This window comes from Peromyscus californicus, unplaced genomic scaffold (genome assembly GCF_007827085.1).
Source record: "Peromyscus californicus insignis strain IS unplaced genomic scaffold, ASM782708v3 Scaffold_7__1_contigs__length_154581171, whole genome shotgun sequence".
Lineage (NCBI taxonomy): Eukaryota > Metazoa > Chordata > Mammalia > Rodentia > Cricetidae > Peromyscus > Peromyscus californicus.
Window position 1 is genome coordinate 135,494,225 of NW_026294595.1, and position 14,797 is coordinate 135,509,021.

A 14,797-nucleotide genomic window follows, 5' to 3' on the forward strand; every position below is an offset into this window, starting at 1 on the left:
GGTGTGAGAGCCTGGGCAAGTCACTCCACCTCTCTGAGCTTCGACTGGTCCATCTGTAAACATGAGCAATAACCCCACTCTGCCAGCCTTGCAGGGTTGTTGTGAAGATTAGATGAGTCGTGCCATGGACTGCTCATGGGCATTACCATGAGTCATGGCATTTAGAGGCACAGGCACCCAGGCATCGTCTCACCGTGAGTCCTTATTTTTACAGATGTGGAGATTGGCAGTAGGAGAAGGCAGCCGGCTGCTCAAGGGCCCCACACTAGGTCGGTGGGCCAGCCTCAGCTAGTAGGCCCAGGTCTCCTGGAGATCCTCCCGTCCCACAGCTGCTGCCACTGGACAGACGCGCTCCCTCTTCAAGGTCTAGACACAACTCAAGCTTGGGCATCCCAGGTCCTGGCCAGCAGCAGCCATGAACTATGTGGGGCAGCTGGCAGAGACGGTGTTTGGAACAGTTAAGGAACTATACAGGGGCCTAAACCCCGCCACGTTGAGTGGCGGCATCGATGTGCTGGTGGTGAAGCAGACAGATGGCTCCTTCCGATGCTCACCCTTCCATGTCCGGTTCGGCAAGCTGGGTGTCCTGCGGTCACGGGAGAAGGTGGTGAGTGCTTTGGCCTGTGGTCTGGCTTCCTCAGGGTGGGCTTTTGAAGGCAGTGTCATCAATCACTGCTGTCCCAGAAAAGACTTGGCTTCCGTAAAGGGTGGGGGGTGGGGGGGTGCCTATCCCGTTTCCCTTCCTTTGTGTTTTCATTGAATTTTCTTTAAAATTTTATTTTATTGTATTTATTTGGTATATGTGTGTCTTGTATATGTCTCTCTCTCTCTCTCTCTCTCTCTCTCTCTCTCTCTCTCTCTCTCTCTCTCTCTGTGTGTGTGTGTGTGTGTGTGTGTGTGTGTGTGTGTGTACAATGTGGGAGTCAGTCCTTTCCTCCCACTTCGTGGGTTCCAGGGATGGAACTCAGGTCGTGAGGCTCGGTGGCCAGTGCCGATTCCTGCTGAGCCACCTCACCAGCCCTCACTGATGTTTTTGGTCTGATTTAGGGCCTTGATCTAGGAGATTCTCATTTGCCAAAGCCCAGCGAAGTAGAGCCAGATTCTGTGGCTACCAGGCCTGACTCAACTTACTAGGACCTCCCCTGTGGCCTTGCTAATCGCCCTAGTCCTCAAACCCAGGCACATGGCCTTTAGGAATGGACGAGTTTTTATATGCCTAGTGCTAACAACGGAATAGTTTGGGACAGAAAACAGGAACAGATAATGTAGCCTTGAGGCCAGGGCTGTGGGGACAAAGCTTAGTCCTTTAGTAGGGCCACATCAGTTCCCTCAGGTTCATGACAGAGACTTCACTTAGCACCTAGGTCCATGTGTGAGCAGCAGTGTAGTGGGCCCAAACCCCATTCAAGTTGAGGTGACTGAATTTTTCAGAACCCCGATAGGAAAGGATAATCTATGAAAGACCGTGTACCTCAGAGATAAGAGGTTGGGCTGTAGGGCTGGGCAGATGGCCGAATCAGTAAAGAGCTTGCCATGCCCTGAGCTGGGGTTCCCAGCAAACTTTCCCCACATAAACAGCAAGGTGCAGAAGATGTCTGTAATCCCAGCACTGAAGAGGCAGAGGCAGGTAGATCTCTGCAGCCCACTAGCCTGCCAGCCTCACCCATCGGTGGGAGAGCCTGTCTCAAAAAAGAAGGTAGAGTGTGACTCAGTGTAGACACCTAAGATTGGTTGCAGGCACCCACACATGCAGGCACCCACACAAATATACACACACGCATATGACACTGCACACACACAAAAAACAAAAAAGGGGACTGAGGTGTAGTTGAAGACCTTTTGAGTTTCATAGACACTTGCTGGGAGGGCAGGCCCTCACAAATACCCCCAACACACACACACACACACACACACACACACACACACACACACACACACACACACCAGCCTCAGTTTCCTTATCTATAAGACGGAGCTAATGATAGGAGCTACTACAAAGGGTTGTTGTAAAAGTAAACAGGATACTCTACATAAAACACTCCAAGTGGTAATTCTCACCATTATTCATGTAGTCAACACCTGGGAGCTGGGAAGAAGTAGAAGAATGAGGTCACAACAATGTTCTCCTGGTGACCGAGTGATAAGCAGCCAGGGCCACTGAAGTTTGGAGAGAGCTCCAGCTAGCTCAGAGCTGGAAGCAAGCAGGAGTGTGTCTCCGGGTGCTGGATCAGGACATGAGGCCCGACCCTACGGCCATTTAGTCCTCACCTACCATTCCCATTGCAGGTGGACATTGAAATCAATGGAGAGCCTGTGGACTTGCACATGAAGCTGGGGGACAGTGGCGAGGCCTTCTTTGTCCAGGAGCTGGACAGTGATGAGGTAGGGATCATCATCCTGGCTCTCATGCCTGACCTCACCCCTTCACTGGTGCTGTGCGAGGAGAGAACCTGGGATCTGTTGTTATCCCTGACCTCAGGGATCTCTCTTCAACAGAGAACCAATGCACTGGGTCACTTGAGGCTGGCCTCATGATATTCAGTCACAGCCCAGAAAGGGGAGCCCTATTCTGGTTGATTCTACTTCCTGGGGGAAGGTTTCTGAAGCAGGAGCCCTCTGAGCTGGGCCCCTGGGGAGTGGAAAGTTGGCCTGGCTGGGAATCCCAGAAAAGAAGAGGGTCAGGGGACTGCAAAGAATAAAGCCTGGCTGTTCTAGTCTGTGTCAGTACCATACAGCCAGAACACAGAACTTGGTTGTGTGTGGGGTGTGTGTGTGTGTGTGTGTGTGTGTGTGTGTGTGTGTGTGTGTAAAAAGTGGAGTGTTTGTAGAATGAAGGCAGGGCCTAGCCCAAGCCAACAAAAAAGTTTTAACTGCTTGATAAGCTTTATCTGAGGCCAGATAAAGCCTTTATCTGTATGCCAGACCTGATGCAGCAGACTCAAACAAGTGACTCCTTTACTTTCAAAAAGAGTTCCAGACCAGGGCCTCTTCCAGAGTTCAATCCTGAGTTCAATTTCCAGCAACCACATGGTGGCTCACAACTATCTATAATGAGATCTGGCGCCCTCTTCTGGCCTGCAGGCATACATGCAGGCAGACTACTATATGCATAATAAATAAATCTTAAAAAAAAAAAAGTTCCAGATATTCAGGCCCATGCATATCCAGTGATGCAGTCTCTTGGTCATTGCAAGGAACTGCAGTCTGGCAAGCTTCCTGGAGGAAGTGGCACCTGGCTAAGTCTTAGAAGAGAAATGGGTGTTATTAAGAGGCAGGGAGGGGCTGAGGCCCCTGTTTCTGCCTGTTCTGATGGAGCTGCCCCGACTGCTACCTCACCTCAGTGAGAGGGGGCTTTGTGGCCAGTGTGGGCTGCCACCGCCTCTGCTCAGCCCCCATGCCTGTCCCTAAGTGAGCTCACTGTGGGGTTCTGGACAGCCTGATGGCTCTAGCACTTTCAGCTCTGCCCCCGGTTCTCCCCACAGGAAGATGTACCTCCTCGCCTGTGTACCTCACCCATCCCATGGGGAGGCCTGTCAGGCTTTCCCTCAGACTCCCAACTGGGCACAACCAGTGAGCCTGAGGCCCTCGTCATCACTGGGCGGAAAAAGAGGCGGCGCAGGAGGAAACCCAGGCGCAGGGAGGATGCTGTGGACTCCAGTTCTGAGGAGTTGGAGGCAGGTGCTGAGAGTGAGCTGCCCTTGTCAGAAAAGCCAACACCAGAGTCCCCAAGGTGGGTAGGAACCAGGTGGAGGCTGTGGGAAACACTGGGTTGAAGCATTTCTTCTGCTGATGCTGTGCAACTTTGGAGAAGGGCCTTGGCATCTCTGGTCTCTACTGTCTGAAGTCCTGATAGCCAGGTTTCCATGCCCTTGCCTGTTACTGAGCATTTCTCTGTGCTCCCTAAGCAGTGCTCAGGAGGAAGAGAAGTCCTCATTGCAGCCTAAGGACATCTACCCTTACTCTGATGGCGAGTGTACCCCGCAGGCCAAGTAAGTGTTCAGTGGTGGCAGGCTGCTGTGAGCCTGGTTTCAGCTTACATCTTTGTGTTAACTAATGCCTCAGAACCCACTCAATGTGTTTGCTGTCCATCTGTCCATTCTCTTTTGTAAAACATTCAAGTTTGGGGGCGATTTTTGTTTTATTTTACTATGTTTGGCAGTGCTTGCGATCAAAGTCAATTTTTAAGTTGTAGCAAAATATTCTTCACATGAACTTTACCATTTTAACCAGTTCAGAGTGTACAATTCAGTGGCATGAAGTCCGTTTGCAGTGTTACATGCCTGAAACGACTCTCTAGTTCTAGAACTTTCCTTCATGCTGGAAAGAAATTCCATACCCATTAAGAAGTCACATCTTTGGGACAGGAAAGATGGCTCTGCACTTGCTGTGCTTCCAGGGGATACAAGTTCAGTTCCTAGCACATGTATTAAGCAGCTTGCAACTGCCCGTCACTCCAGCTCCAGGAGATCTGACGCCCTCTTCTGGCCTCCATAGGCACTGCATTCATGTGCACACATACACTTAAAGAGATCTTATAGATGTCACGTCTTGCCATCCTATTTGTTTTGATTTTTTGAGACAGGGTCTCACATAGCCAAGGTTGGCCTTGAACTCCTTGTGTAGCAGAAGATGATGCTAAGATTACAGGCATGTGTTACCACATCTAGCTTTAAAAAATAAAATCAGATTGCCTTCTTATTGTTGATTTATAGGAGTTCTTTATATATGTATATTTATATATGTATACATATATACACATATATATTCTTGTATACTTTGGATTCAATACAGGCATAAATACCTGTTGGAAAAAATTTTCTATGTTGGGCTAGGTTGCGGAGTAGTGACAGGTTAACTAGTATTGTCTCTGAATGCTTGTTTTTTGCAGCCTTTCATCAGGTGACCTAATGTCCCCTAAGAGTGACTCTGAGCTGGAGCTGCGGGTCCTTGGAGCCTAGTCCCCTGAGAGCTGAATCTCACATGCAGTGGGCCTGGGGGAGACTGCCTAAGGTGGGTTCCTCCATGCTGCCCCAAGCCTCCACCTTTCAGGGACTCCCTGGCCCTTCTGCATCATCATTAGAGTTGCCGGAGTGTGAGCCTTGTGAGCTCCCATTTACCAGGCTGTCTTCCTGTATTTATCCGATTGAAGGTGGCGAAAGCTGAGCGGCTTGAGTTGTCTATGGTCCTTGACAGTATGGCCGAGGCAATCTCTGCTCTTCCCGGACAACCTGAACCTGGCATTTCTTCTTCCTCCTCCGTGGCTGGTATGGACCCTTTGAGACTCCCACTGCTGCAGCCAGCAGCCGGGGCTGATACAGTGCATCCTGATGTAGAGACACATTGTGAGGGGGCTCCAGTGGATTCTCCTCTTGCTGCCCCAGAGAGTAAGGAAACCAAGACTCAGAATCCTAGGGGTGCAGTCCACCCTCCTGCCACTAAATCATGGAGCTGGGCCACTCTGGAGAGCCACATTCCCTCTGGGCATCCAGAAGTCTCCAAGGGAAAAGGTGAGTGGTGGCTAGGTCCCCCTCGGTGCATCCCTGGCCTCAGGTTATGTCCTGGGTGGCTTGTAGGTCTTTAGGTACAGTTTGAGCAGCTGCTATATGCCGGGCCTTGTGCTGGGCCAGTGTTCACAGGGCCCAGTCCACTGGAGGAGCCAAATGGGATATGTGTAAACAAGGGAGATCATGGCATAGACCTCACAGAACAGAGTCATTAGCTTAGGGATGGGGACTGTCAAGTCACATGGCCATGGAAGGTCTCTGAATAGTGAGAGTTGTAACTGAGACATGGAAAATGAAGACTTAGCCATGGAAGGAAGGAAAATAAAATTCTAGGAAGAGGAAGTTACATGAGTTACACCTCCAAGGTGAGAGAGATGTTTCAGGCCTAGGACCTGAGATAGCCATCTTAAATGAGGAGGGATGCGTGCTGGGGTAGGCAGGCAGGCAGGCCGCTCTCAGTTCCCAGCCTGTCTTTACTCAAGTGTGGAAGAAAGGCCCCTGGACTGCATTGTCCAAGTTGATAGCCATTGATTTATAGGAAGTTAAATAACATGAAATAATGAAGGGCTGGGGATGGCATGCAGTGGGTAGAGTGTGACTGACATGTAGGAAGCTAGGGTTCGAGCCCCAGCCCCACATAAACTGTGTACAGTGCTACAAGTTTTTAATCCCAGAATTTGGGAGGTACAGGTAGTGGGGGGGGGGATCAGGAATTCAAGGTTGTCCTTGGCTACATAGTGAGTTCAAAGCCAGCCTGGGTACATGAGGCCCTATCTCAAAGAAATAATGCATGGGGTCAGTGAGAGGGCTCAGTGGGTAAGGCTCTTACTGCCAAGCCTGACACCCTGAGTTTGATCCCCAGGACCCTCATGGTGGAAAGAGAGAGCTGACTCCTGCAAGTTGTCCTCTGACCTGCACACATGTATTGACCTCTGACCTGAACACATGTATTGACCTCTGACCTGCACACATGTATTGTGATCCTCTGACCTGCACACATGTATTGTGGTCCTCTGACCTGCACACATGTATTGTGATCTTCTGACCTGCACATATGTATTGACCTCTGACCTGCACACATGTATTGACCTCTGACCTGCACACATGTATTGTGGTCCTCTGACCTGCACACATGTATTGACCTCTGACCTGCACACATGTATTGTGATCCTCTGACCTGCACACATGTATTGACCTCTGACCTGCACACATGTATTGACCTCTGATCTGCACACATGTATTGTGGTCCTCTGACCTGCACACATGTATTGACCTCCGACCTGCACACATGTATTGTGGTCCTCTGACCACTGCATGTGTACCATGACACACACATATCCATGCTATCACACACAAAATAAATAAAAATGTTTTTTGAAGATGACAATAAATAGGTAAGAAAAATGAAATAATTAAAATTAAACAAATTGTAAAATTCCACTTCTTTGTGATACCAACCTATCTGAATTGTGCTTAGTAGCCACATGTGGCTAGGGGCTGCCACATTGGACAATACAGATATGGGACATTTCTGTCATGGGAGAGTTCTATTGGACAGTACCACCTTAGGACATTCAGAGGCAAAGGGCCACATGTTGCTCATGCCATTGAACCCATGTTTGGTGGACGGGTGTCCCCTCCTTTACCCTCAGGTTCCCTGAAGAGAAACCACCACCTGGGGCCCAGTGACATCTACCTGGATGATCTATCCTCCTTGGACTCTGAGAATGCAGCCCTTTATTTCCCCCAGAGGTGCCTGGGCTCTGGGGGACAGGGAGTTTGGGACTGGGGCCTGTGGAGCCAAAAGCCTCCAGGGATCCTGGGAGGAAAGGGGAGCTGCCTATGTCTTCTTTTGGATTCATGTCATGGCTGGCCTCTTTGTCTTCAGTGACAGTGGGATGGGGGCCAGGAGGTGGAGTGAGCCCAGTAACCGGAAACTCCTGGAGAATCCCAACCCCGAGCACATAGCAGAACCCACTCTGGACTCAGTGGACAAAATAGCATTGTCGCTCTGTGGTGGACTGGCTGACACCCGAGACATCTCCCCGGGTATGTTCAACCATGGTGCCAGCCCTTCCAAGGATTAGTGCAGAGTGAGGAACCAAGGGAGGATGGGGAAGATATTCAGGGATCAGAAAAGGGATGAAGGCCCCTAGGGATGAAAGGAGGTAAAAGGAGACAGATATGACGCCCAGGAGACATAGGAGACCAGAGATGACCCCTCGGGGCCAAGAGAGAAGAAAGACATCCTCCAGAGGTCATAGCAGGGTAAAGAAGACTTCCAGGAGCCAGAACTCAGGGGAGACTTTTGAGGGTGGGGTAGCACGGATGTGAGGTTGGCTGGGCTTCCTGCCATGATCTGCCTTGTGGTGCCCACTGTCAACCAACATCTTTGGGATACAAATGCTTGATAGTAAGCCTTCACCTAGCCTGTAGATCTGGAGTGGGAACAGGTATAAAAACCACAGGAAGGGGGAAATGTTGCTAGGTCAAAGATCTGGCCAACAGGAGGTTTGTAGGAGGAATATGGGGGAAGCAGATCCTGTGGGATATGGCAGTGTCAGCCCTCACTTTCTGCCTCTGTGCCCAGAGAAGTTCAACCAGCACATGGTCTCCTATGAGGACCTCACTAAAAATCCCGGGCTTCTGGATGACCCAAACCTCGTGGTGAAAATCAATGAGAAGTGAGTAGTGGGTTGAAGGTGGCTGATGGCCTGAGTTAGCCACTCCATACCTTCACAGCTGCTGCCGTCCTAACATCTCATTCTGTCTCTCTAGGCATTATAACTGGGCTGTGGCTGCTCCCATGATCCTTTCTCTGCAAGCCTTCCAGAGGAACTTACCTGAGGTGATGCTTACAATTCCACTAGGGCCGTTGCCTTGAAGTCATAACACTGGCAAGAAAACAGATGGTGAACGGAGATGGGCCTTGAAGCTTATGGCTCCACTCTTGAGGCGGGAAACAGAGGTCCTCCAAGTCTTGCCCATCATTCCCAGGGTTCTCAGCCATGGCTGGGTCCTGTTGGGTGTGGACTTCTCATCAGAGGAACTCAGGTGAAATCAGAGCAGGATAAAGGTCCAGCAGATGACCAACTGAAACAAACCTTCAATGGGAGAGTCTGGGATCTGAAAGATGGGGCCTGAGAAACGGGGTTCCACCCTGCCCCTCCTCTGTGCTGGACTGAGGGGTGATTGCTCCCTTGGTCATTCCTCATCTATTGAGTACCTTTTATGTGCCACATCCAGCCTGAGGAGTCATGCACCAAACAAACACATCCCTAGGAAGGCACAATTGATCAAAGAGTCATCCAGATGGGCATCAGATTCAATTGAGTGCTGGGGATGAGCAGCCTTGGTGTTGTGACAACTCATTATAGGGTGTTTGCTGAGTAAGTGCCCATTAGCTAGAATATGGGTGACAGTCCTGAGCAGGTCAGGCAGGGAACAGAGTGTGTACATACTGAGATAGGGGAAGGGAGCCAACATTTTTCTTCCTCCTCAGAACTTACACCTGGCCTTCTGGGGCTACCTGCCCTTTCTGTGAGGTCAGGTCCTTCTTGGGCAGTGGCAGCCTGTGACTCTACCTGCCCTTTATACTGTCTAGGATGCATCCAGGGCCCCACTCTGGCCTTATCCATGATTCTTCACTTAGTTAGGCCTCCTCAAAGGTTAAATGTTGACAGCATCCCTTTAGTAATATCTGGCTCTTATCACAGGGCAACAAAGCTAGGATCTAGAGCCTATAGGAAGGGAGTCACTCCATTGTTTGACTGTCCTCATTTTATCCACACAGACCCACCACTTTAGGCCTTTGAGAGACCCCCACCCAAGCCTGTTGGCAGCCAGGCTGGTTGACCTCAAGCTCATGTCCTTCTGACTTGAATTCTGGAACCTAGAATATGTCGTCCAGGCAGGCCTTGCCCTGGACTTTGCTGGGTTATCTAGCATGCATCTAATCAGCTTTTTTCTCAAAGTGATGCTGCCCCAGTCAGATACTGATCAGAATACAAAGAGGGGGATAGGATCATGGGTTAGGATCACTGGCTTCAGGAAGTTGTCTGTCTGTCTTTTGGATTGAAGAGTGTCCTAACGACAGTCTGTACCCGGGGCCACTGGGAGGCATCATGCATGAGGTACCAGTTCTTAAGAGTCTCCCAGGGCAGTATTACCTTCAACACTCCAGTAGGGCATGGGCTCATGAGATCTGGAAGCTAGGCCAGAGACAGGAGTTCTGGTGAGACAGGAATGGCCCTTGGTCTCCTCTGCAGAGTTCCACGAGTCATTCTTGGGCTCGCAGAGGGGAGGAGTGGTGGACATTTTCTTTAGCCTCCAGAGGTTGACAGGACTGTGCTATAAGTTGGGCCAACATTCTGGCCTCATGGAGTTCCCAATGTCAACATAAGAGATTTATGGGAGGTAGAAAGAACTCATGGCCATCATCTACCCACAGAGCACTGTGGACAAACTTGAGAAAGAGAAGATGCCCCGGAAGGGTGGGCGTTGGTGGTTTTCCTGGAGACGCAGGGACTTCTCAGCTCAGGAGGTAGGTGGGTGGTCAGTGATCACAGGCCAGGGCCAGCACAGGGCGGGGAACAGAATTTGCTTATGGAAGTTCTTCCCACAGCACACTGCCCAGAGGGAGAAAACCACAACCAGGAAGCAGCAGGGGTGAGTTGGACCTGTTGGCAGGGCTCAGGGCTGGAGCCTGGTGAGCTGGTTGGGTGGGGGAGTTCCAGAACCTCTTCCCTAGCCATGGTGGTTGTCAATTCCCAAGCACTTCATTTTCCTGAGAAATGTTCCCACCTCCCAGATGGGAAAGCTGAGACCTAGATATGCCAAATATCCCTCTGATAGGAAATGACAAAGCTGAACAGTTATGCAGATCCTAACCTGAGTAAGGGGCTGCTATATTAAGGGAAGGGTCAAGGGTCTCTCTTCCCCAGCACCCAGGGACTTGCTGACTTGGCTTCCTTTTTTTTTTTTTTTTTTTTTTTAACCTTGGGAGTGGCCCAGCCATCCAAGTTTGGGGAAAGAGTGACCAAGCAGAGTAGGTCAGCTGCAGCCAAAGCGAGGAGGACTGGGGAGATGTGCCAGGGTACACCTGTTCAGGAAAGTATCTCCAGGGCGGACATCCCAGGGAGGCATACTGAAGCTAGGAGGTGTGGGCCTCCATTCCAGCCTGGCTCCCACCAATCCGGGTAGATATCCCTCATAGGTGGCACTTGAAGGGAAGGCAGTCTCTAGAGGGACAGGAACAGGCCCTGGGTTGAGTGTAAGCAAAAGAGGGCCCTTTGGCTGGGGGAGGTGGCTCAAACACCAGCAATGCCCACAGAGAGAAGACAGAAGTCCTAAGCAGTGATGATGACGCCCCAGACAGCCCTGTGATCCTTGAAGTCCCCCCACTGCCACCTGCCACTCCAGGCTACATCCCTACCTACAAGAAGTCCCTTCGTCTGTCTTCTGATCAGATCGTGAGTGTGTGCATCCGTGTGTCTCTGTGTGGAGGGGCTGGTCTGTGTTAATTCTATCCAAGTCTCACAGGGCCAAGATGAGATGCAGTTCACCACAGGCCAGAATCTACCCCATAGGCGGCTTCCCTGATGGTCCCTGCTTGTATAGTGATGGGGGCTCACTTCTCATTTCTCTCAGATCTTATGTCCTAAAATATCTACCGTCAGTGTCCCTTGGACACCTCATTGAAGTCATCCGTGCTGACAACTCTTAAGATTCTGACAACCCCTTTCATCCTTCACTGTAGATCTGTAGCTGGAGGCCCCATGGTCAGGGAGGCATTCAAGGTTTGACCAGCTTGGTACAGGGTAGCAGCCATTTGCCTGGTACCCTAAAGTACTTGTCTACTTTGGGATCAGCCAGGACACAGGGGTCACCTAGCTATGATGGAGAGCAGCCACCATCATTATCTATGGATCACATTCAGGGCTAGGTTTCCCTTTAGGGGAATACTGACTCAGGTATCCTGGCCCCAGAAAGAGGCTTTCTAAGATGATCTCATAGGGTCCCCTCCTTTGGAACAGAGTATCTGCCTGTCAAGACCAGCCCTTGCCTTGGGGCTGACCTAGAAACACAGGCAGAGAGTCACAGACATGGCCTGTCTGATATCTGTGTGGTGGAGAGTTGAAGGGAAGTCAGGGCTCCTGACCCTGGTACTGTGCTGGTCCCTGGGCAGCACAGATGCCTTCTGCCCATGAAATGTATCCATGTGTGGCTATCATGAGACTCCTCAGGAAGGGTCTCTTAACTAAGAGGAAGTAGAGAAAGAGACTCATGGGGATCAAAAGCCACAGTCAAAGCAGAGGTAGTAGGGGACCATATTTCCCCCTTTGTCTATCCCCAGCGATGTCTGAACCTGCATGAAGGAGCTAACGATGTGGTCTTCAGTGTGACTACCCAGTACCAAGGCACCTGCCGTTGCAAAGCCACCATCTACCTGTGGAACTGGGACGACAAGGTGGTCATCTCTGACATTGATGGCACCATCACCAAGTGAGACCCAGCTAGCTGTGAGGAGCCTGGGGGAATGCCTGGGGACTTACCTCCCTTTGTTCTGGGTGTGTGGGGGCATTGTGAAATGCCTTCTTCTGGGTGGGCTGAGACACACTGGGCCAAACCCATGGAGCGTGGGAGCCATTTGGGTGACCTAAATGACCTTTTTTCCCTGACTATAGGTCGGATGCTCTGGGCCACATTCTGCCCCAGCTGGGGAAAGACTGGACACATCAGGGCATTACTAGTCTCTACCACAAAATCCACCTGTGAGTGCTGAGCTCTGGCTGGGCCAGAGCCCCTATCTGGAGGGAGAGAGTCATAGGGTACCTTAGGCCACCATAACTTCTTCCCTGGGAAACCAGTCTTAGGCACTGCCAGAGCCCATAACAGAAGTAGCCTGGGAAGTCCATAAAACACTGAAACCTTCCTGGTGTTTAGTTCTCTTGTGAGTTGTCTACCTGCTGACCTCAAGGTAGCAGGAAGCCCATAAAACAGAGTCCATGTTCTAGCTGGGATAGCTGCTGGGGGTCACCTCTCAAGGCCTTCCCAAGGCCTCTTCCTGCAAAGCCCTCTGGGTTTGCAGGCCAGGGCCCCAGAGTTGAGCTGGGCTTACAGCAAAGGAGCAATGGGAATGTGGAGGTTGTCTCTGATTGGCTGTCTCCCACCCCTAGAAATGGGTACAAATTCCTGTACTGCTCAGCACGGGCCATCGGCATGGCTGACCTCACCAAGGGGTACTTGCAGTGGGTGAGCGAGCGTGGCTGTGGCCTTCCCAAGGGCCCCATCCTGCTGTCTCCCAGCAGCCTCTTCTCCGCCCTCCACAGGTAACCACCCTCACACACAAGCCTTCGGCCCCTTGCAGGGAAAGGCGAGAGCACCTCCAGCCCAGCACGCATTTGCTCGTGGGTGCCCGACAAGCCCGGGCCAGACATGTCTTCTGACCCTCTGATATCTTGCCTTTCCTTTTCCCTCTTCCCTGTCCATGGCCGTGACCATTCCAGGGAGGTGATCGAGAAAAAGCCAGAGGTGTTCAAGGTTGCCTGCCTGAGTGACATCCAGCAGCTGTTCCTGCCCCAAGAACAACCCTTCTATGCTGCCTTTGGGAACAGGCCAAATGTGAGTGTCCCCCTCCTCCCTGCCCCACACGGTCTCAGACACCGCCCTAACTAACCCTTTCTGTCTCCTGTAGGATGTTTTTGCCTACCGGCAGGTGGGCCTTCCTGAATCTCGAATCTTCACAGTCAACCCCCGGGGAGACCTCGTGCAGGAACTCATAAAGAACCACAAATCCACGTAAGGCCATAGGTCTCCCATGCCTCCTCCCCTGGACAAATCCTGGGCCTCACCAGCTGTGAAGGCCACCGCCTCGTGACCACTCAGACTCAGCGCAGCCCGTTCTCCCCACAGGTACCAGCGGCTCGGGGAGGTGGTTGAGCTCCTCTTCCCACCCGTGGGGCGTGGCCCCAGCACAGACTTGACCAACCCTGAATACAGCAACTTCTGCTATTGGCGGGAGCCACTGCCCTGTGTGGACTTCGATTGCCTGGCTTGAGCCTGCCCAGGCTATTCTCCTTGGTCTGACCTAGGCCTGGTGGGGAGCTGAGGACACCAAGGATTATAAGACGAGTGCCATGGGGCCAACCCAACAAAGAGGCTGCACATTGGTTGGCAGCGAGAGACCCTCCCTTCTCCTTGGAACACAAATGCTGTAGTCTTCGGTGTGATTACTCAGTACCAGGGCACCTGCCACTACAAGGGGCCATCTCCTTGAAGAAATGAAATGGCAAAGCCGTCATTGCTGATACAGATGGCACCATCATCGAGTGGGGCTCAGCTGGCTGTGGGGGAGCATGGGGAGTACCTGGGGACTACGGGTGTGCCTAGGACCTACCTCCCCACCAGGGGTGGGGCAGCTGCGCCAGGCCTAAGTACAGCCCCGACCTCTAACAATTAAATGTGTCACTAGGGCCCTTGCAGGATTCTTTAGCCCCTAGCTCAGTGGTTCTCAACCTGTGGGTAGTGACCCCTTCACAGGGGTCACATGTCTGATATCCTGGATATTTACATTACAATTCATAATGGCAGCAAAATTACAGTTATGATGGAGCCATGACAATAACGTTACAGTTGGGGGGTCACCACAACATGAGGAACTGTATTAAAGGGTCACAGCGTTAGGAAGGTTGAAAACCGTTGTCCTAGGTGTATCTGTCTCTTGCCACCCTGGGGCCTTGCCTCAACTTGAGACAGAACAGAGGAGGTGGCCTCAATGAAAACCTGAGACCTAGATGGACAGGGAAGGGTGTCAGCAGCAGGCCCCGTTTCATCCAGCAACAACCCCTTTCTCAGGGTCTGGCTGAGTGCCTCTGGGAACACTACTATCCTACCCCTTCCTGGGAGCCCAGACTACCCTCCAAAGCCAGATGTCACTGTGTTCCTATCTGCCCATAGCTCCTGATCCAGGCATCACTTCTTCCTCTAAATACTTTGAAATCTCAGCCCCAAGCATGGATGGTCCAGAGCCCCTCTGACAAGAGGAGAGAAGGACTTGGGGGTCACAGAAGGGCTTGTGAATTGGGGTTCCTGCTAAACCACTGCCCTGCTGCTCTTGGTCCCTTTCTGAGGGCTCAGCAATCCTGACTACAGCAGATGGTGTTTGCTGGCCATCCTGCCCTGGCATCTGCTGGTCAGTCTAGTGTCCAGCTGGCTGCATGAGCTGTCATCCAAGGCAGAGTGGGACACAGAATGACACTTCAGTAGCTTTCCCTCCCACTGCCACTAGTGAA

The 14,797-nt window shown here is 51.5% G+C and overlaps 1 protein-coding gene across 1 annotated transcript; it reads left to right on the forward strand.

The window, feature by feature from the left end:
* Positions 1-230: 230 nt before the first annotated feature.
* Positions 231-14,596, forward strand: Lpin3 (lipin 3). The gene is given in 20 exon segments (XM_052725069.1): positions 231-607; positions 2,287-2,382; positions 3,483-3,730; positions 3,909-3,989; positions 4,889-4,943; positions 4,945-5,010; positions 5,150-5,507; positions 7,157-7,256; positions 7,393-7,553; positions 8,095-8,188; positions 8,283-8,352; positions 9,955-10,047; positions 10,129-10,172; positions 10,837-10,975; positions 11,860-12,008; positions 12,191-12,277; positions 12,683-12,835; positions 13,013-13,127; positions 13,201-13,304; positions 13,419-14,596. Coding segments are annotated over 20 exon segments (2,550 nt in total). The 5' UTR covers positions 231-415; the 3' UTR covers positions 13,564-14,596.
* Positions 14,597-14,797: the final 201 nt, after the last annotated feature.